Source organism: Protopterus annectens, chromosome 16.part0 (genome assembly GCF_019279795.1).
Source record: "Protopterus annectens isolate FY-2018-M chromosome 16.part0, PAN1.0, whole genome shotgun sequence".
Taxonomy (NCBI): Eukaryota; Metazoa; Chordata; order Ceratodontiformes; family Protopteridae; genus Protopterus; species Protopterus annectens.
The window spans coordinates 523,423,584-523,447,754 of record NC_056750.1 but is presented as its reverse complement, the minus strand read 5'-3'; the positions used below and the strand labels follow the sequence as shown (position 1 = coordinate 523,447,754).

At 39.1% G+C, this 24,171-nt stretch overlaps 1 protein-coding gene across 2 annotated transcripts in view; it reads left to right on the top strand.

Annotated features, from left to right (window-relative positions):
- The window catches only part of LAMC3 (laminin subunit gamma 3), a 4,228,426-nt gene that overhangs the window by 2,851,416 nt on the left and 1,352,839 nt on the right, over positions 1–24,171 (top strand). For both annotated transcript variants that reach the window (XM_044058389.1, XM_044058388.1), the window contains one exon: positions 11,680–11,922. In XM_044058389.1, coding sequence (XP_043914324.1) covers positions 11,680–11,922 — 243 coding nt within the window. The remainder of the gene's footprint in view (positions 1–11,679; positions 11,923–24,171) is intronic.

The window sequence follows — 24,171 nt, the reverse complement described above, 5'->3', positions numbered from 1 at the left end:
ACATATAGACATTTGTTTCTTAGTATTATTATGTCATTCTTTCTTCAGCCACAATTTTTCCCACACAATAAATATGAGTATGCATCTGAAAATTTCTTTTTCATTATAATAATATTAATATCCAATAGCTTGACGTCAGATTACATTTTCTCAAATTTTTCCTGCTATTTTGTGTAATTCAATAATTAAGCATAATGTTCGAGTTATAGATGTCTCAGGAAATATTTTTTTGAGTCAAGGACATTATTGTTCCTTGTCTTGCCTCATACTTTTTTTTAGCATTGTTAAAAACTGTTACCATCTTCTGTCATTTCTTATTATTTACATATTCTGTAATATATATATATATATATATATATATATATATATATGTATACCAAAACTTCAAGACATTGCTCATGATAAAAAAATGTGTTGTAGTTGCAAATGCTCAGAAGACTTTATGGAGAAATGAAGCAATATTTGTGATAATATATTAATTTTAAAGTACAGAACTCTTTTTAACAGCTAGTATAATACATTATTGATCAAGACTAAATGTTTCATTTGTGGCTACTTTTATGTTAAATGACAAGCCCAAAATGGTATAAAGAAATCGATTTTAGCATTGCCATCATTATGCATCAAGACAGTACCTTCACCAAGTCTTCTGGATGTAACTAATAGCTGAGCAAGCAGAGATAAAATATTGTATTTTTAATGTTGATGAGGAAAGTAAATAAGATTAATCATGTAGCAAAACTTTACACATCCTGCCTCAATTTTTATTGTTTTTGTATGCAAGTCTGCTGTAAAGGACAGTTAGCAAGCTGTATCCTAATATTCCATGTTTCTTTGGCATCTTTTCTTCACTGCGTATTACTAAATACTTTATACACAATGATATAAAATGGTAAACTAACCTACAGTTGTCTCAGCAAGTGGTTTGCAGTCTCCGTGGTTTGCAGTCTCTCTCGCCCACTCTCTCTCTTATTTCCTTCATTTACTTTTTATTTTATATTTTGCACTATTTAAACAACAAAGCCACCCTTAGCAAACTTAAAAAATAGTCAACATTTTTTTGTTTTGTTTTGTTTTTAGTCCATGCCCTACAGCAGTTTAATATACTGCCATAAAGTGACTAACTTTTTATTTTGCTGGTCTTGACCTGTACATTAATACCCTGTTGGATAATGTTTGTTCTCTAATAGGGTGGGGACGTTTGTTTTGACAATTCTCTAATAAAAGCAGGATCACTTCAGGTTTTTGTGAGGTTTGTAAAAACCTAGTGCCCTTTTTAGATTGCAGTGAAAGAATAATGAGCATGTATGGTACTCAGCTTGCATATCAGTTTGATATGATCTGTATTTTGTAATGCAAAGAAAGAGGTGCTAAAGAAAAAGCCAGAGTGATCCCTAACTAGGAGCCCATTGGCAGTAAGCAGAGCATGACAATGGTACTCTTTCTTAATTTTTGAGTTAAGGGAATAAACTTGATTTTTTTTAAAGAACCTGCAGATTGTTTAGGATTTTAGAGCAGGTGCTGGTCAGCAAAGGAATTTAAGCTGGGCCATTGAAGTGCCTTTCCATGTTGAAGAAATGACTTCAGCAGTGAAAAAATGTAATAAAAGATCAGTTAGCTGTACTTTGAGTATCTTTAGGGAAGTCTGCCACCCCAGGTAACTATGTCATCAATTAAACACCCTTAAAAGTTGATTCATTTGTCAGGGATATGGGAATTCATGTAGATAGTAACCTAGCTTTCAACAAACATGTGTCCAAGGTAGTAAGAAAATCCTTCTGTGGTGCTCAGTGTGTAAGCAAGGGCATGGTATCTATGTCCAGAGAGATCATCACCATGGTACTCAGCCCTCATCAGGCCCATCATAGAGTATAATGTCCCTTTCAGTATATACCTCACCAGACACATACAGGCTTCTGAGAGTTGATCTTTGTTTGGCATACAAGACATCCCTGGATCCTATTTTGATGTATCTTTTGCACATCTGCGAAACAGACAGCATTAGAACTACTAGATTATTTATTTATTTTTATTTATTTTACATTTGTTGACCGGGCTAGTCTAGCTGGATATATGTCCATTTTCAGTAGAGGCCCGGGGAGAAAAGCTCCACAAAGATCAGACAACATTAAAAATACAATAACAGTTACAAAACATTAAAGTTCAGTTACAGATACATTAAAGTTCATTTAAGATAAAATACCTCTCCTGCTATTTTCATAATTAAGGATTTTTTTTTATATTTTCACACTGTGGGAAAGTATAAGAAGGAAGAGGGAAATTCCCAGAACAACAAAGTCATAAGTAAGGAATGAGAAAAGAGACTAGTTATAGAAGTGAAGAAAAACAGGAATGGGAGAGAGTAGTAAAGGGGAAGTTACCCCTCAAGCAGAAGCAGATGGGATGTCTGTTATGTCTACCTTGGGTATGTAGATATAACAAACTTCGGACTCACCACGACCAGATTATAAAACTTGTAGAATTTTATTTAAAATGGTAAGCGCTTTCGCGTATTTTAAATATGCTTCCTCAGACCATAACATCAAGATAAGACTGTGAACTTATATAGTCAAAGCCATCATCATAAAAACAATAAAACAATTAATCAATTAACCATTTAATGAATCAGAAAGCATCAGAGTTTCTTCAAGCAGCAGCATGATATGCAATGAATTCAAGCCCATATAAACTAAACAGATACACTTCTTTACACTAACAACACCTAAATAAAATACATTTAACTATCTGAACAATCATTATCTAGTTTATATAGTATGAAATGGTAAACAATATTAAACAATTTATACATATGAATATGAATGTAAATAAATAAATAAATAGATAAATATTTACTCATTTATTTGATGTGTATAGATATTTAAATATAAAATATATGCATAAACTTGTATAGATAAATAAATATATGTAGTTTCAAAATCTAAAACTAGTATTAAATATTTGATAAATTTATCTAAAAAATCAATGTCAGGTAAGTACAAGAACAAAATATCTAGCTGCTTAAGTGTCCTAGTCTACTTAAGGAACATTCTATAGCATACAAGATGACTATATATAAACATAAAATAAGCATATCTAGACTATATGTACAAAATATTAAGTGAAAAAGGTTATGCATGGTTACTATAATACTTATAGTCAACTCATCTACGTGAATTAAGGTAGGACCTAAGTGAAACATACGTATTTAAACCAGGGGGATAATGTCCCCTCAGCTTAAAAATCCATTGCAATTCCTTTTGTTCTAGATGGTTCATATAGTCACCACCTCTTACATTTGGTTCAACAATCTGTAACACCCTAAACACAAAAGCGTGGTCAGGATGAAGCATAATATGCTTCGCTAAAGCATTTTGTTCATTTTTATTTTTAATATCATACAAGTGATTATAAATTCTATTTTTCAGTTTTCTCTTAGTTAAACCTATGTAAAACACAGAACATGACTCACAAGTAGCTAAATAGATCAGACCACAAGTTTCACACAAGGCCTGAAACCTAGGACTAAAGGAATAAGTCAGCTCAGGATGTACAAACACCTGTTCTTTTGAAATGCATTTGCAATAACTGCAATGATTACATGGAAATGTACCAAGTCTCTTTCCATATGGGACTTTGACTGCTTGACCAAATCCTGGAATATCACACAAAAGCCGTTTTAAGTTTTTGTTATTTCTATAGGTAAAACAAGGAGCCTTACCTACCAGCTGTAGTGTCTGTTCATCAGTTGTCAATACTCCCCAGTTTTTAGTTATAATCTTTCTGATGTTGGGACTGTCATTGGTATAGGTAGTTACAAAACGTAATCTCTCAATCATGTTCCTTGGGTATTTTCGGGTATGGACATCAACATGTAATTTATACTTAACATCATTATTGGGTATTACTGTCTCACCTAAAACCTGTGCTCTAATACTTTTTATCAAGTCTTTATCATAACCCCTATCAGTAAATGTCTTTTCCATTTTATCAGCCTCTAATAACAGATCCAAGTTGTCTGTGCATAATTTAGACAATCTAGTGAACTGACTCTTTACTATGCCACCAAATACATGGCGAGGATGCATGCTGTCAAATTGTAGAATAGTATTTTTCCAGCATGTTTTTCTATGCAAAGTGGAGATCAATCTACCTCCTCTGATGTCTAAACTGACATCTAAAAAATTCACTGAATCATAAGATGTTTCAGCAGTAAATCTAAGGAAACTAGTTGTTGTCTCTAAATAATCCTTAGATAAATTAAAATCATCTAAAGTCCCATCCCATACAACTAAAATATCATCTACAAAACGCCTATATACCAGGACCTTACTATACCAATGATGAGTAAAGATAAACTCCCTTTCCCATTGATACATCACCAGGTTGGCGTATGTATTTGCACAGGGGGTGCCCATAGCCACACCTGATTCCTCTAGAAACAGGCACCCCCTGAAAGAAAAAACGTTGTTACATAACACCAAGTCTAGAAGTTGACAAATAAGTATTTCTTTATTCCTATCAATGGAGGGAAATATTTGTAACAATTCCCTTATTGCTTGTATTCCTATGTCATTCGGGATGGATGTGAACAAACTCTGGACATCCATAGTAACCAGCAAATGTTGTCCTTTTACTAACTCTTTGCCCATTGATACATTAAAGTTCAGTTAAGATAAAATACCCCTCCCCCTATTTTCATAATTAAGGATTTTTTTTTTTTATATATTTTTACACTGTGGGAAAGTATAAGAAGGAAGAGGGAAATTCCCAGAATAACAAAGTCATAAGTAAGGAATGAGAAAAGAGACTAGTTATAGAAGTGAAGAAAAACAGGAATGGGAGAGAGTAGTAAAGGGGAAGTTACCCCTCAAGCAGAAGCAGATGGGATGTCTGTTATGTCTACCTTGGGTATGCTAAGTCCAACTTAGAGGTAGTAACCTTTGAAGTGACAATAATCTGTTTATTGAATTAGAAAACCTAAATTTTGTTTGCAACATAAATAGGACATGTTGGAGAGAGAGATATGTATTTCAGAGAATTTCCATTCTCTGGAGCAGGCTTTGCATCCATGTGAAGCAGAGTTTCTCCCTACCACTATTTATACACAACTTGGAACAGTGGATGGGTAATTGGAAATTCACCCCTTGTCTGGCTTCTATGTTTCTGTTGGACAGATGCAGTCAGTTAATCACCCCCTGTAAGTCCAATATAAATCAAATTTGTGGATCACATTTGGGTTGTACAACTGGTCTATTAAGGGGCCTAGTGGTCATTAGTCTAGTATACACCTATGAACTTATAAGACAGAACTTTGTAATATGCACAAGATCCAGTTGCCTGAATCCCTTAACAGATTTGTTTCCCACACCAAAAAAAAAAAAAAAATAGAAAAAGTAAAATCTGCTTGGGCCATTCAGAGACATCAGATGCATAACCTTTGTCCTGTCCTAACTCATGATTAAATATTTCCTCAAGCTATTTTACCATGTTGACCAGATAATTTTGTAGCAACTCTTTAATAAGTTTTGAGTGACTGAGAATCTGGAAATGACCATGTTATTAGCGTAAAGTACAGGGTTCCAGACCAGGAAGGTCTAAGGATTTAGAGTTTACAAATACTGGAAAAAAGAAAAGGGCCACGAACAGATTCCATGACACATCCAAAGTTAATGGAGGCTAAGAGAAGAAGAGCAGAACCTGTCTTGAGTTTAAATGATCACTCAGCTCAATAACTTGAGAAACACAACAAAGGATAACAGAACCACCCCTCCCCTCAACACACAGCCTTTGTGAGTTGAAGGCCTTTGGGTAATGAATAAACAAGGTACCAGATGTAAGGCAACCCCCTGTGCTATGGTGAATAGCATTCAGCACTGAGAAGGGAGCAGTCAGAATGTTTATGTATGATGTAGAGCTAACCTGCTGAAAAACTATTCTTTCTAGTATATTTCATAGACTGTGAAGCAGAGAAATCAATCTTCAGTCAGAGATGGACCTAACCGGAGATGTTTCTAAAAGTGGAAGAAAAATAACCACTTTCTAGACAGCATAAAATGAGTTCTGACAGAGACAAGGAATTTGTGTTAATGGACTGCAGATTATAATCTTTACATAATGTTTGAATATACAGTTATACAGAATACTTATTGTTACCGTTTTTAGATGGTGATCTTTGGGATTTCTAAGAAAAAAAGAACTTGTTTCATATCATCTTGTTCAAATGAAAAGGAGGGAAAAATGTTATTACCAGTATCTGATAGTATGAAGACAGAGCTAGAAAAGCTCTGGGGAAGAGGCTGAATTTCATTCTAAACTCTTCTGCAAAGAGTAGACTGGGTGACCTACTAAATGGTTCATCTCCTTTCCAAAGTGCCTGAAGACAGAAAAGATCTTGGTTTGCCTTTTTCTTCCCAGCATAGTTTTGTGCCTTCTTGTAGCATTTTATCTAGGCTTTGAAGACAAATTAACCTGGTACTCAAATCAGTGGTGGAAGATCTTTTCCAGTCAGAACAGGCTGCATCCCTACGATTTAAGTGATTATGGAGTTTCTTGATCATAAAGGCTTTCCTGACCTCCAACTTTTTCTATATATATGGGTGAAGAATCTGTCTCAAACATTTCAGAGATTCTGTGCAGATACTGTGGATGTAAAATCATTAGCAGAGCACTGAAAAACTAAAGACCAATCTATGCTAGAGTACTCTATTTCAAGATCATAGATAAAGTTTGAAGACCTGGATCCAAAGGGTTTCATCTCCAAAAATGTAGATTATGCACTCAAGAACATAATCAAGTTCAGCCTGAAAATAAACCCCTATATCATAAGATAGGTTGCCAACTGGCTCACGGACAGAACCCACATGATGAGAGTTGCGGGAGCTAGGTCCGACTCTAAACCGGTTACAAGTGGTGTTCCCCAGGGCTCAGTCCTAGGACCCTTCCTGTTTTGGCATATACTTCTCAGAGGTTACAGGCAAGCACAGGAGGACTATGGCTGACCAAGTTCGCAGACGACTGCAAACTAGGAGCTATAACTGACTCTCCGGCTGACACAGACATCCTCCAAAAGGGTCTCACTGAAACAGATACCTGGTGTCAAAATCATGGCCTCAAGCTAAATGCCAAAAAGTGCATAGTCATCCCCTTTTGAAAAAACAAAGTACCCACAAACTACCACATAGGTGGTAGTCCCCTAAATACGGAAAACGTAATAAGGGATCTGGGGACCCAAGTAGATAGTAATCTCACCTTTGATAATCACATTGCCAAAGTGGTTAGAAAATCCTTCTACGTGGCCCACCTAATCACAAAAGGGTTCGCATCCAGATCAAAAGAGGTCATTGTGCCCCTCTACTCATCACTCATCAGACCCATCATAGGGTACAATGCCCCATTTGGGATGTACCTTACAAGACACCTGCAACAGCTGGAAAGACCACAGAAGTACCTCACCAAGAGGATCACTGGCCTCAAACAGATGCCCTACGCAGCTCGACTGAAGAAACTCCAGCTGTACTCAGTTGCATACTGCCTACCCAGAGGTGATCTCTGCCTGTCATACAAGGCCATGTCCAACCCACAATTGATGGACATGCTCCACCTAAAGAAAACCTTATGCCCTCGAGCCACACGCTCCAGGGATCTAAACCTCACCACAAGAATAAATAGGACGTGCTGGAGGGATATATTCCTGTCCCAGAGACTTCACATGCTTTGGAACAAGATTCCAATCTACATTAGGCAGAGCTCCTTGCTAACACTCTTCTGAAGAAACCTTGACGCGTGGATGGGAAACAGAAAGTTTACCCTGGGGATCACTTCAGTGGCTCTGCTGGACAGAGACACAGGGAACTAATCTAAGGGGGCGGCGAAAGCCAACACATTCTGGCTAGGCTTATAAATCCCCTTGGGCAGATAGCCTAGTACCTACCTATGAACCTATAAGAAGAACACATCAGCATTATCAATTTTAGAAGGCAGATTACTGATCCCAAATTCTCTAAGATAGTGAAGGCTAGAGAACAATTGTTGCTTTGAGACGACCAGCGTAAGACCCATAGAATGCTAAAAATCTCGTGTCTGTAGGGTTCATTATGACTGGAATTAAAGTTTCTGTGAAAGAGCTTATTTTTAGGCAGTTTAAGCTGATAAAGTACATTTGTCAAAATCCCAAAGGTTTACAGTATTAATAAGTTTTAAGATAGGAAGAGTAATCTTAGTGGTGTCCTCAATTGTGGGTTCTGCCATGAGCCAGTTTGGGCCTTATTACTTACTAAGTGAGGATGTTCTAACAAGACTGCAGGCAAGGAGAGCTTTTTGTAGCACAAAGGTACGTTTTCCACCTCTAAGTGAAAAACAGCCTTGTTTTAGGTAGCTGTACTTAGTTAAGAAATACTGAAGATTGAGCATAATAGAATTAAAGATTACATAGTGGCTACATCAAGATGCAGAAGAAGTCATGTATGTTGCTCATCTAATTGCTTACATATTTAATATCCCAGTTATTAAACCAAAGTTAGTACATCTGTGAACAGAAAAATAGGGCCTTTGATGTCAGGAAAAGAGATCCCTGTGAGTCTAGTGTGTCAGAGCTGCGTTCTTTGTCCAAAGCTAAAAATGGTAGCAGCCAGAATAAGGCACAGATGGTGGGCCTCATAGAAAATCTAAAAGGATAGCAAGATGACTGAGGAAACCCTTTCCCAACAGGAGTAGGCAGTAGGTAATAATCAGCAAGAGAACATGAGGAAGGCTGTGGCCAACGACAGATGTTGTAATGAAAAAAAATAGTTATAACAGAGAATTTAGACAAATACTGAACACTTATCTAGGCTGGTAATAGGCAGAAAACAGTAAAGGGATAAAGATCCAGATATAAAGGGCTATAGATAAAGCAGGGTACTGTGTGTAGATAGTGGGTTAGAGGCACCAAGATATGCTTCTGTGATTTCAGAATCCTTTACAAGATAGATAGTACAGGCAGACCTTTTTTAAAATCAGAAAAAAAGATAAAGAAGAAAGTGGAAGGTATATGAGATAAGACAGTGTCATAACAGCATGCCAAGTTAAAGATGTAGTAGAGGATCTAAATAAAATGGAGTGATTGGCTACAAATAGAGCATGTCAGTAAAGCAGCAAACCTGTTTAGCACAAGGCAAGCTTAGAGGTAGACAGACTTAGCTGAAACTTATACACATGCACTGGAAATGAGTGTCTTGAAGTGAAAGCACTTGCTACTGAACGGGATGTGGGGTGAGAGCAGCTTACACACGGTATAATGTGTGCCAGGGACACGCGCACACACACACACACACACACACACACACACACACACACACACACACACACACACACACACACACACACACACATAAATTAAGTCAGCCCACTGCGCATGCAGAAACAATGAGGTTCTCTTGACTCAATCAGAATGTGATTACACTAAGGGTGTGTTCTTAATGATGACTCCTATATTTAATATAATGTTGGGGAATGGAGGGTATGATGCTTCAAAGGTCCAACCTCCGAATATTAACTGTGAAAGAATCAATTAATATAACAATAGCAAAGCAGCCAAAAAAAATACTTTGAAGTGTGACTATCATCCTGCAAACACAAGCTGAATTAAGGTGATTTAAATTTTAAAAATAAAACAACTTTACCCACAGTGTATCAGAAGCAAGCTGCAAACCCAGCAGGTACAGTGTGTTATGAACAGTATAGCATCTTGTTATTCATTTGCTTGAAGGGGAGAAGTGGAGAGCATATGACACAGTTGCATAATATCATAAGGGTGCAACAGGTGGAAGGAGAAACAACCTAAAAATTAAGAACAGAGAAGGAGCAAAGGGCTGAAATATCAGATTTAAAGTATGAATTTCATTTTCGGCTTAAGGAAAACTCATTTAGGCAGTAGTGGATGAATAAAGCATAGTACCAGACAGGTTAGTAGAGTGTAAGTTAACTGAAGCTTTCATGAACAGATGTAAAAGAGGACACAATACTGAGAATGCAACAGCATGGTGTTAACTGCATCACAAGGGCAAATTAGAAGGACAGTTTTGTTTTCTCCTGCCCTGGGAATGTCATGTTGCAGAATTGAATGTGGTTTGGCCAAGGTGTAATGACCAAAAGCAAATTTTAGTGATCTTTGAAGTTGTAATTTTCCATACTGTTGTGTAACCTTGGAGTTGGGGAATATATACCATGAGGGTGTTTGCTGGGTCCTTCCATCATATGGAGGTACAGGGAAAGCAAAAAAAAAAAAAATTCTGCTATGATCCTTGAAAGTGATTTTCAGCTGTCTTTTAAGAAATGGCAGTAATGTAGAAGCTGTTTGTTTGATCGACATGATTCTTCTGCCATCGTCCATATATATTGTAAGGAAAAGAAAATCAGTCTGATGAAATTCCATGAGTCTTAAATTCTCTCTCTCTCTCTCTTTCTGTATGTGTATATACACACACACATATATATAAATATATATATATATATATATATAGATTCACTTCATAACATTGAAATATCAAAATACTGAAACTCAAAATACTGAAACCAAAATACTGAAACTTCAAAATCTTGAAAACTCAAAATACTGAAACTCAAAATACTGAAAACACATATTATGCGTAAACTCAGTTTAAACAACATAAATCATAACAATTTCTACCAAATATATGCAGGGGGGCAAGCCCCCCTGCACCCCCCATGTGCCACCCCACACCCCCTGCTAATTAAATATATCAACTCCAAGATTGCACATAGTGTAGTTAAGTGCAATCTTGGAGTAGATATATATAATTAGCAGGGGGTGCAGGGGGGCTTGCCCCCTGCATATATTTGGTAGAAATTGCTATGATTTATGTTGTTTAAGCTGAGTTTATGCATAATATGTGCTTTCAGTATTTTGAGTTTCAGTGTTTTGAGTATTCAGTATTTTGAGCTTTCAGTATTTTGGTCTTCAGTATTATGAAGTTTTGTCATTTTCAGTATTTTGAAGTTTCAGTGTTATGAAGTGAATCCATATATATATATATATATATATATATATATATATATATATATATATAGTTACCTATCAAAACATCTACTCTTCATAACATCTAAACTCAAAACATCAAGACCATAACATTTAAACTTCAAAACATCTAAAACACATAACACTAAATCTCAAAACATTGAAACCCACAAAGCAACTATAAATAACATCCCACAAGAGTTTTTACTATGTTTATGCAGGGGGGGCAATCCCTTCTGCACCCCCCAGTGGGGAAAAAAGTTAATTTCCTGACCCCACTGTAGTACATCTTTGGAGTAGGTATATTTTATTTACGGGGGGTGTGGGGGTGCAGGGGGCCTTGCCCCCTGTATGAGTTTTAGATGTTTTGAAGTTTAGATGTTATGGTCTTGATGTCTTGAGTTTAGATGTTATGAAGAGTAGATGTTTTGATAGGTAACCATATATATATATATATATATATATGTGTGTGTGTATATATATATATATATATATATATATATGTATATATAGATATAGATATGCACACACACACACACACACACACACACACAACCACTAAGCCAAATTTAGTTTCATCGGAAGGAAATTTTATATATGTATATAGATTAAACAAGTTACATTAATCATGGTTTTCTGCCTATTTTTTTTTTTTTTTTTTATAGGGAGAAAGTGTGAGCTCTGTGATAATGGGTTTTATGGTGATCCCCTTGGGCTACATGGAGAAGCCAGGCCATGCGTAGCCTGTCACTGTAATGGCAATGTGGAACTGAACGCTATCCAAATCTGTCATCATCTGAGTGGGCAGTGTCAAGGATGCTTGTACAACACTACAGGTGACCAATGTGAAAGATGCAGAGAGGGCTTTTATGGAAATGCTTTGACACAAAATTCCATTAAGTGTATCTGTAAGTATTTTATTCCGTTTTTGTAGCTTATAATCCTAACAATTTTTTGTTTCATTCTTTGCCACATACTTCTTTGTAGGAGTGTATAGTTTTATGTGAAAATATTAACATATTTCAGTGAAAAGATAAGCTTTGCCTGAGCTGCTTGTGAGAAATGTGCAGTTATGCCCAGCAGTCATTTAATTGGCAGTGCTACTTTCTCCCAGACAAAATAATGTTCACATGCTTCTCTAATGGTGTTAATGAGAAAATGGTATAAATTACTCTTGTTATAAATGAAATTATCAGGCATTAGCTAATAAAGTACCTTGCTAAATAAGTGAAGGTATAGACCCAATCTGCCATCAAAGTGCCTAGCAAACTGTTCTACAATGAGCTTAACTTTGATATATAACAACCATCCAAAATAGAGATGCCTAATTAGCAAAGAAGTATAAAGCAAGAATTAACTGTACCTGCATTTTAATGGTTGCAAAAAAATCATGTTTTTTATAAACAGGAGAACTTTATTCTAGTCATTGTCTAAGCGTTGCAGTTTGTGCTTAATAGAACACATCACACCATTCACTATGTTAATAACATGGTTCTAAATATATTTCCGTACAACCACCTTTGGTTATTAATCACACTGGTTCATTTCTATTTTTGATGACCAGGTAAGGCCCATTAGATGAGAACTCATTTTTTTCAGGAATGGCATAAGAATAGAAGCTGTTTAAGTTTAGCAGTCATAGCAAGCTGATTAATAATCTTTTGTTATGCCTGTCAGCCATCGAGTCTTGACCCTTGAGAATTGTACTTGTTTATTCCCTATTACCTAACTCAATGGCCAGCAGCAAGAGAGGCTGTTATCAAGGAAACCATCAGTGGATTTTCTGTTTTATGGTGTAAGCCCGTCCCTTGACAACTGATGTGCAAACTCGTGGATGCAGGGACATGCTAAATTTCCTTTGTGTGATGTATGTATGCTCCTATACATATGAAATAAAGACTGTTGTTCAAACTTGGCTTAGCCGAGGCAAGTACAAATTCCCTGCCTATATGTTGTGGTTTGTGTGTCTCATTCTCCAGTAGGTGCTGCTGTTGTAGTGGGGTGTACTGCATCTGCCCCACCCCAGGATGGGTGAGTCTACATCTTCTGATCTGTCCCAGCATTCCTTGCAGGATCCTACAGTACCTTCTTTGCTAGCTGATCTCAGACCTCTCATCTTTTTCCTCCCTGGTTCCACTGGTGTTATAACTACATACACCATGGACTGGAGGATAGCCATGTCCTCTGTGGCTGCAAGGGTGCCTTTGGAGGGCAAGGGAGAATCCCTCTTGTTTGTTTCAGGGTAAGTGGAAGATGAATGTTTTTCACTCAGGTGGAATAGGGAACCTGAATATGGGATGGAATATGCCTATGAATTAGTCTTCTTCCAGGAATCATCATCATCCTCCTTCTTCCTATTTTCTACATGAAGTTGGGGTGTCATGTTAACCACTGCCATTTCTCTCAATTCAATGGTACACTCCTTCTTCGACACTTACGTCTCACTGTTGCAGTTCTTCTCTCACACAATACATCCACCTCTTTGGTGGATACCCTTGTTTCTTCTTAGCTTCTTTCTGTTTGTCCCAAGTCTTATTCACCATATTGTCTTTAGCTTTTGTGCACATGTGTCTGAACCACAGTAATCTGTTCTCTTTGATCTTTTCTGCAATTGGAGCTATTTTCGTGTCTGCTCTTATGTCCTTATTTCTTTGTCTGTCCTACAGTGTGCATCCTACCACTCTTCCCAGGCATTTCATTTCCATAACTTCTAGCATTCTGATCTGCTGTGCCTTTAATGCCCAGGTTTCTTTACCATACAGTAATACTGGCCGCACCACTGTTTTCTACACCTTACTTTTCTTCTGGGAAGTTTCCCATAAAAAAAGTGAACATAGTGAGAAAATCTTGCCCTCTCCTGTTTCTATTTCTAGGGTAGGAAATATTTGCTGGGTTTGCTAAGGCGGTCATTACTGCTTTTTCATTACCTACCACTTGTTCAGACAAGAAAATAAAAATAGTTTCCTCTGTTTCTGATTTTGATTTTCACACAGAAGAGCAGACGTAGGGGATTTGTTGCACTTCATGAATTTCTTCTCAATATGAATATTCTGATTCAGAGGAAAGAATGATATCATATTTATTTCCTGAAGAACTATATGTTTGAGACACTGTCTAAGATAAATGAGTTTTTCAATGAAAGTTGAATGGAATCCTATTGCCCAAAAAATATATTATGATTTGTTACATTTGGATATGGCTAAATCTACAGCTCTTCCACCTGTTTTACAGAATGTTTTTCTCATTGCTTTTAGTTTGCCTGCCAGTCATCCTCCTGTACCCAGGAAGTTTGGCATGTTATACACATTACCTCAGACTCATACATTTGTTTTCCAACCTTAAAGCAGATCTTGTAGCAATTTCTCTATCAAAAACTGCTTCTGCTAACTCATCCCCTCTGTCAAGGATGGGAAAACTTTTGACATGTTGAGGAAGCAGTTGTATTTTTCTCCTAATTTAACTTTCAGAATGTTAAACTGTGAAGGATTGAGTACAATGCCCCATTCGGAATGTATCTGACCCGACACTTGCAGCAGCTGGAGAGGCCACAAAAGTTCCTCACCAAAAGGATAAAGGGTCTCAAACATCTGTCCTATGCTGCCCGACTGAAAGAACTCCAGCTCTATTCAGTCGCTTACCGCTTGCTCAGAGGTGACCTTTGCCTAACATACAAGGCCATGTCAAACCCAGATTTGATGAATATGCTTCACCTCAAAAAATCTAGATCCGTCAGAGCCACAAGGGCGGGAGACTTAAACCTCGACACGGCTATTAATAGGACGCGCTGGAGGGATAGATTCATCACCCAAAGACTCCCTATGCTGTGGAATAAAATCCCGGTATATGTGAGGCAGAGCACCTCGCTGGCCTTGTTCAAGAGAAATCTTGACCAATGGATGGGAGATCGCAGATATACCCCAGGGATTACCTCAGTGTCACTGCTCAACAGAGGCACAGCAAAATAATGGGTATAGTTCCCCATGCTAAAGGGGTGGCGTAAGCCACAAAACTATGGGCTAGGGTTATAAATGCCCTCGGGCAGATAGCCTAGTATGAACCTATGAACCTATAAGCTCCTCTATTAAAGTTTTTACTTTTAAGAACATTAAAATGTTAATTGCTAACCTTTTTCTAAGGTAAAAAAAAAACTTGGAATGTCTCTTTTACATCTCATGTTATTAAGCATGTTTTATATTGTGCTTTGGATGCTGCAAATCCTTCCTCCAGAGCTGCTCCTTCTGGGTCAATAAAGAGAATATTGGTTTGGCTGTATTCTTAAATCCTTCCTCAAGATGGAAAAACTAATAATCTGATGTTGTTAATCTTCATTCATTCCTTACATGTAGGGTTCAGAACTGATCATCAGTTCTGACTCAGCCATTTTCCAAGCCCGTGCCAGCCAGAAAACTCTCAAGCTAAGCTTTACCCATAGTGCCCTTTGCCATATTACCTCAGATCTCATTTGCCGCATATGAAACAAGATGTGCCAGACAGCCTCTCAGCTAAGTGTTCATTTTTTCGATAAATTTTGAGGAATTTCTTTCTTAAAAGACTTTTTCAATACTTAGTCATTGTTTTTGTTGAACCCTTTTGCTAGTGCCCTATTTTCACCTTTTATCTCTTTCTTTCTCCCAGTTGGTAAGTCTTGTACCATTATTGGTACTTTTCCCTTACCCGGGTTGGGTAGTCTTTCCATACCATAGTTGGTACACCCTCTGTTCTTTCATGTTCCTTCTTACACTTAAAGGATTATGTTGCTTTTCTTGTTTGTGGATTATTGTTATAATTATTATTATTATTATTATTATTGGATTGTATGATTTCCTGTTTGGGAATTATTATACTGTTGTGGAAAATATGTCAGAAAAGAAAGCTACTGCTAGATTTAAAAGATGTGACAAATGTGACAGAAAAATGCCAAACATAGACAATCATGCAACCTGTGTATACTGCTTAGGGGTTTCTCGCTTATCGGAGAAACCACCTTGTAATATTTGTAAGAGTTTCAGCTCCTGAATGATTGTGGAATGCAGGAATAAACTTATGCTTGCTGGTTTATTAAAATCTCCCTTTGTCGAGGTGATCTCTGAGATGGAGGCTTCACCCCTTCTGAAGAAAGATGATAAAAAGAGGAGTAAGTCCCTTCCTGCTTCTCCTCATGAGATGAAATTATCAGAACCAAGGACTAAGGTTCCAAAGTTATCACATAAAGAGTCATTGGTTACGAGGCCGAAATTCTCAGCTCCGATCTTGGTTCCAAAAGAGACGATTTCATTGGCGCTGTCAATTACCTCGATACCGATCATTGCTTTCAAGGCTCCAACCAAATTGTCTGTTTCGATCACTTTGACTGCACCGTTAACTTTACTCATGGAACTGACCACATTGTCTGCCCCGATCTCTATGACTGCACTGACTTCTGCCCTGACAACCATTACGAAAACTGCCTCGGCTCTGACACATCTCTCTGTGCCAACAATAGTCACTCCTGAATGGGTCTTTTCCCTCCCTGAACTTCATATTGGTCATTCGACCTTGGCTCAGAGAGATGAATTTCTTCCCAGGACCAGATATCCCCCATCAGTGCACCCTTTCTTTGGACAGCAATACAGTCCTTTCCTTGAACAGTTTCACCATTGGGGTTATCTACCCGTTCCTGTAAGAGCCTGTCAGAGTTAGATGTAGTGAGACTGGTAGACCAGCTGTTGATTGCCAGAAGCATTTATACACTTCAGAAACCCTCCCTCCCATTTGGAGCCGAGGGCCCTGCTCCGAGGACTCCACAATATTTTCCTCCTGCAACCTCTTTGCAGGTTTTGGAAGTTTTGGCACTGACCGCTACCCCGGTTCCAGCTGCTTGGGCACTGATAGTGGATCTCACTTTGGTGCCAGAGACTTCTCTTTGGCCTGAACCCTGTGTAAAAACAGGCTATCCTTGGGTCTGAGATTGGCCTGCCTTGGCAGCCCTGTCTCTTCTGGAGGCTTCTTCTCTGGGGGCTGGCCCTTCAGGGTGGGGTGTGACCCCAGTTCTGAGTTTGTCCTTTTCGGTTCCAGGCTCCCATCCCTCCTTGTGGGGTCTGGCCTTCCAGGCAATGGAGAGAGCATTAGCCACAGCAGTTTCTCAGTTGGACCCATCGGTGTCGGACACATGCTCTTCGCCTGCTTCTGATCCACAGCTACCACCTCTCACTACTATAGGACATCGGGTTTGGGAGCCTCAAGTTAGCCTTCATCAAGGTTCCCCTTCTGCAGGTTCCTCCTCTGACATTCATAGGTTCATAGGTTCATAGATTAGTACTAGGCTAACTACCCTTGCGAGCCATTTTAAGCCTAGCCATTTGTCCCCTGTGAGATTCAAACCCTGTACCTTGTGATTGTAAGGCAAACACCTTAACCATTAGGCCACCCTCCCAACCCTCCCACGAGGAGGTCCCTCGCAAGAAAGCTTGCAAGAGGAAACACGTTGATTCCCCTGAGGAATAATTGACTGAACATACGGACTATGATGGGGAAGGGTCCCCATGGTCTCCCTCAAAGATGTCTCCTTTGGAGATATCTTAAAAATACTGAAACAACGGGGCAACTTAACGTTCAGCACTCCTTCCCCCAAGGAGAACGTATTCTTGCAGGCTTTCTGAGCCTGACCCTCTGCCTCTTGGGTGACCCCCCACCCCCGCAGATTAACTTGTTCAGTACATCGTGCAGCAAGCTTGGAAGAACCCTGTTGCCATTGAGCCAATTCCACTTAGGTAAGATAAGATACTCTCTCCACCGGAAGATCAACTGCATTGGTCCAAAGGTCTTCCTGTTGATGCTATGGTTGTGGTGGCAGCCACAAAGAAAGAGCTCACTGAGGAGAGCTCCACTGTCCATCCCCTGAACCGGGAGTCTCGGGTGATATACAGGAAAGGGAAGCGGGTCTTTTCTTCAGCGACCTTTGCAATCGGGTCTATGAACTACTTGGTACACTTCACACATTTTCAGAGAGACTTACTTTCAGAGCTTTCCGAAACACTTGCAGGAGCAGTGTCTGATGAGGTACAAGATAAGGTTGCCTCACAACTCGCTACCCTGAAGTCCATTTCCAGTTCATCCATGAGGTTGATTTCACACTCAACTGAAGGGGTGGCAAGAGCTGCAGGCGCTGGAGTCATGGCTAGATGCCACGCCTGGATGCAACTTTGTGGTTTCACAGATCTTTTCAAGTCTTCCTTCCTTAATGCCCACATAGAGGCTTCATCCCTGTTTGGCTCTAAGGTTAAGGATACTCTGGCCAGATGTGAAAAGGATGCTAAGACCCTGTCTGCTGTAGGTGTCCATTTCTCTAATCCTCAGAGACCCTACTCTAGGAATCACAGGAGTGGAAAAATACAGAACCAAAAATCCCAAGGGCCTTTCCATGACCCACGGGGCCAAATTCCCCCTCCCAGTGCAAAGGGGGTAATTCAAATTTATTTATTTTATTTATTTTACATTTGTTTACCGGGAAAATCCAACTGGATACATGTCCATTTTCAGCGGAGGCCCGGGGAGAAAAGCTCCAACATCAGAAAAAACAAATGTGAGTTACATACATACCAGTTTGTGGATAGTTACAGATACATGTCATAGTGTTCTACAAATAAGGGAGGAAAATTACTAGTATAAGTAATATAAGCAGCATACTTTAACACACATACTAAAAACAACAGTCATAGGATAATGGTAAAAAACTAGTCCTGTAAAAGAACTAGTAAACACAGATAATGGTCTATCATGAGATTTTTTGTTACAGGAATAATAAAAGAGGATTTAAGTTAGAGAGAGTAGAGAAGAGCCTTAGGATCCTAGGTAGGAGTTAATCAGGAAATGAGCATTGGCATAGCCAGTGCGACTGGAAGTGGTGGAGTAGATTTTTTTTGAAGTGGGATAGACAGGTAGTGGTGATAATACTAAGAGGAAGGGAGTTCCATACTTTTCCAATGATATTTGTAAATAGAGCATCACCACCTGAGTTGAAGGATTGAATCATTTTCAAGAGTGGCCTGTTAGAGGAGCGAAGACTGTTAAGATTGGCATATGGTATGACTAAGTTCTTAAGTGCAGGAGATTTATCAGGGTGTTTGAGTATTTTAAATGCCTCAATAAGTTGGGTCTGCTGTAAAAGGTTTGGGAGTTCTATCCACCCTAAGTTCACAGGCACCATCTGCACCCAAGAATCCGTAATTATCTCTTGCCAGGCAAAGTCGTGCAGAGAGAAATGACCCCCAACTGCCTCCAGAGGCAAGCAATCAGGCCGCTCTGGAAGATGTCCCTTTAGGGGCAGAGGGGTTCCACATAACCAGGGATCCAGAGATTTTTTCTGGACAGCCCTATCAGTGCTGCTGAAGAGCGGCCCGATTGCTTGCCTCTGGAGGCAGTTGGGGGTCATTTCTCTCTGCACGACTTTGCCTGGCAAGAGATAACTACGGATTCTTGGGTGCAGATGGTAATAACCAGAGGATATCACATTCCCTTCATTTCAAAACAAAGCCAACCAGGCATATTCCCTATGTTCCACCCAGTCAAAGGGAATTTGCAGCAATAGAAATTCAAAAGCTGCTTAAAAAAAGAGTCATCCAAGTAGTCCCCCCAGACAAACAAAAATCTGGGTTTTACTCAAGATTCTTTTTAGTACCAAAACAAACAGGGGATGGAGGCCCATTTTAGACCTCAGCAACCTAAACAAATTTGTCAAACAAGTAAAGTTCCGGATAGTCACAGTGCAGTCGATACTCCCTTTTTTGGGAAAAGATGATTGGATGTGTTCTATAGATCTTCACGATGCCTCTTACCACATAAAAATGGACAAATGCTCCAGAAGATTTCTCCTCTTCTGGCTGGGAGCCAAACATTACCAATCCTGAGCACTGCTCTTTGGTCTCTCTACAACCCCTAGAGTGTTTACCAATTGCATGGCAGTGGTGACAGCTGACTTGAGACTGTGAGGATTCTGGGCAGACCTCCCAACCGTCCCAAATTACTTGGTTTTTACCGAGTTTTTGGGGTCCAAAACATGGGGTGCCACGATTCCCGAGTGGCACACCCTCATTTCCGATTTCCCAGGCTGTTTTTTTTTTAAATCTGCCCCCCTTGCTTTTTGAGCTGACGTCATCGCGTGTGCGATGATGTCAGCTCTGTGAAACGGCCTGCTAACCTGTCGGAATTTAGCTCAGCTAGATCAAACAATAATGTGCCTGTGTGTATTTCTGGTGCCTAGCTGCCACAAGTGAGAATGGAAGAAGAGAAACAAGCTGGGAAAGGTGGAATTTTGCTGCCAGCTGGGAATGAGCTGCCGCAAGTGAGATGAGCTGGGAATAAGCTGCCGCGAGCGAGAAAATGGAGCTGGGTAAGACAAGCAATGGAACTTGTGTGTAGCAAATGAACTTAGCTGCTGAGAGAGACGAGGAAAGTGTGTAAGTGTGTGTGTGTGTGTGTGTGTGTGTGTGTGTGTGTGTGTGTGTGTGTGAGACAAGGAAAGTGTGTGGGACAAGGAACTTAGCTGCTGAGAGATGAGACAAGGAACTTTCGACTTAGCTGCTGAGAAAGATGACAAGACAAGGAACTTTGAACTTAGCTGCCCCCATTCCTTATTAGATCTGTCTCTGTTGTGGGATCTTTCCTGAGCATAGGTTACCTGACGTGTAGTTGGGTGCTCATCTCATGTACTATGAGCTAGTCCTAGATTTCATGTGCCTATACTCTGTGTCAGCACTTTGCTTCTAATTTAAGTGTTTACTGCATTTAGGTTCACTGTTTTTACTTAAAAGAGGGAAAAGTGGCTAGTCCTTCTGACTTCAGCTAGAAAATGCTAAGAGAACATTTTTATTAGACCCTTGCTATGTTTTTCAGTATATTTTTTTACTTATTAATGTTATTCTTATTCTTTGTAGATCATTTTTGCATGGCAGTAATTTAAAACACTGACCAGCAAGGCTGGTTAACTAGAAATTTTCTAACTTGGTCCTTCTGTGCCTTTGCCTTTCTTACATTCATTTTATCGTACATTTTCCCTTTCTTTGATAAGCTAGTTCTCTGTTGTCAGTAACCTGCAAATGCAGTCACTTCTGTATGCTAGAGTGATTCCTTGATCAGTTCCTACTTTTTCTCACTATACTTTGCTGCATAGTCCCACAATAGGCTGGGGTTACATCAGCAAGCTAATCATTACTATAATGTACAACTTACGTAAAACCGCTGAAGTGATGTTGCATGAAAAAAAAAGGAAAATGTTCACAGCAATCAGTTTACTTACAAGTGCAAATTTGTGAAAAGCTGAGGTACTGGAAGCTATAGAGACATTGTCGTGGACTTTTTTTAAGTGTTTTTTATGACTTAACTATATTATGTAAACAGTTAATTGTAACCAGATTGTAATACAAATTACTCTCTTCCTGTCACTTACAGTCAACGTTGGCTAAATTCATAACTAATTTTCTGAATAGTTTATTGTTTTAAGCTGCAGAAGTAGTAGGTAATAGGAATGTAGGGCTTACTGGCCTTATTCTAATTTGTAAATGCAAGCTAGTCCCTTTCTTGTTGGGAGGTGAATGTAAGATTCATTGGCTTCAACTTTTTGGGAAGTACGATGTATATATTGTATAATTTATATATTCTTATGGTTGTTGAAAGTGTGTCCATTACTTTCTGATTTATTCTATGTGCAATATTACTATCTAATTTTACTTGCCTTTGTAACTGATGTGATTGCATTCACCTGAGCTGTGCCTAAAATTGATCCATTGTGATCAGTGCTAAACAACCTCATTTAAATCCTGAACATATTTATTTGGGTCATTGAGGGTGGTATCCCAAATAGTTTTCAAAAGTGTATCATTTGTTGCATCATAGCTTCCTTTTGTAAAGTCTAAGAAAAATTAATTAGTTATGCTTTGATTTGATAGTACCACTGTGGCCTTTGCTACTAAGATTATAACTGTAGTTGGGGAGCAGAATGATCCTGAATTTCTCAGTAGGACATGAAAGATTTTTCCACTTTTAGTTGGATTTCTTTTATAATTTGTTTGATATTATTTTGATAAATATAGTTGATTGATATTTTAATGTATTTATTTGCTGTTGAAAAGTTTGGATAGATAAATACCGTCCAGTGCTGAGAGAGATGAGAACAGGAACTTTGAGCTTAGCTGCTGAGAGAGATGAGGAAAGTGTGTGTGTAAGTAGACTTTTATGATGGAAATGTTATGAATTGGGCAGTTTTGTCATTATTGGTGCATGCATTTTGTTTCATTGCCTACTGGAAAAATGTTCAAACAATAAATTTAAAATGTGATCTAAGTCTAACAAGTGTGTTGTAAATGGTGGAAACTAGGTAGTGGAACATTGGAATGGCTGCAGGGGGACTCTGGTCCCATATTTTGGTTGTCCTTTAGTTTGCGTTTGAAAGCTGGTATCCCACAATTCCACTGGAGTGGGCAGGGTTATGTAATTATGTATGCAAACTTTATGCTAATCATTGTACAGATTTGTACCTATTTTTCACGGGCCTTGTCCAGATTTTTGATGTTTCCAGGTTGAGAGGTATGATTCTGGGTGTTTCCATATTTGGATGATTGGCTCCTTACCACCACAACCAAGCATCAACTACTGCTCATCGTACAACAAACACAAAAACTTTTGATGCACCTGGATTGCAAACTTGCACCATCCCAAAGGCTGCAGTTTATAGGTGCAGAATTTGATACATGGATCTGTCGGGTATTTCTTCCCTCCCACAGATTATAAAGACTGAGACTTCGACTCCAACCAATTCTGAACCACACCAAGGTTCCAGCAAGAGTGATTCTACAACTTCTGGGATCTATGGCAGCTTCCAGCACGATGGTCCCATTAGCGAGACTTCACATGAGACTCCTTCAACAGTTGTTAATACCTCAATGGTCCCTTTAGATATTCCTATGTCTTACAGGATCAGAATAACCAATCATTGCAGACAAGACCTTCTCTGGTGGCTGAAGCCAGATCAAAACCTATGGAGTAGCCCATTCTCCTCCGCTCTACCCTTAGCCATAGTGACCACATATGCCTCACTAATTGGGTGGAGGGGGGGCAATTATCAGGGGCAGACAGTCCAAGGCACTTGGTCACCCCTGGAGGCCAATTTGCATATCAGTGTTCTGGAACTGAGGTCAGTGCTTCTCATGTTGCAAGCATTCCATTTTGTCCTCCCTTCGAGAACAATTGCCATTCAGTCAGACAACATGTCAGTAGTCTGGTACATAAACAAACAGGGGGGAGCCAGATCCTACGCTTTATATTGAAAAGCCATGAGAGTCTGGCAATGGGCGATAGCTTCCAATCGCTTTCTTGTAGCAATGCACATTCCCAGGGATTCCAGTGTGATTGCAGACAAGTTGAGCAGATGCATTCTCTTGCATCACGAGTGGTCCCTCAAACCAAAAGTGGCAGCAGAGATTTTCAGTCACTGGGATCAGCCTTGCTGCAATCTATTTGCCTCCCCCACAAATCACAAATGCAGCAGCTATTTTGCCCAATTCCCCCCGCAGGGGGAGTCACCAAGGGACCGGTCTCCTACATGATTGGTCTGAAGATCTTCTCTATGCTTATCCTCCTCTACACCTGATACCACAATTCATGAAGAAGGCTCTTCGATTGAAAAGTGAAGTGATGCTCATTGCTCCTTACTGTCCTCATCAAATTTGCTTCCCCATTTTATGGCTTCATCTAATTTGTCAACCCTGGGTTCTGGATCCAATCCCTGGCTTGATAAGACATCCACAGGGCTTGATTCACCCAAATGTATCCAGTCTTAAGCTAACAGTTTGGTTTCTCCACTTCTGCTGATTGCCAGGCAAAGTAACCTATCCTCTCCAGTTCATCATATTCTTTTGGCTTCACATAAACCATCCACCAGATGGCTTTACCTTAGTAAATGGAAGCGATTTTCTCTCTGGTACAGGGATAAGAGATACTGACCCTTTCTTGGCACAAATACGTATTGTTATGGACTATTTATCTACTCAGCTTGAGTCTGGAGCTGCAGCTTCTTCTATTCAAGTCCATCTGTCTGCGATATCCAACTACCATAATGGCTTTCTTCATAATTCACTAATTTCTCAAAGACTGTGTCTTCTGAAAGGGAGTTCTGCATATCAAGT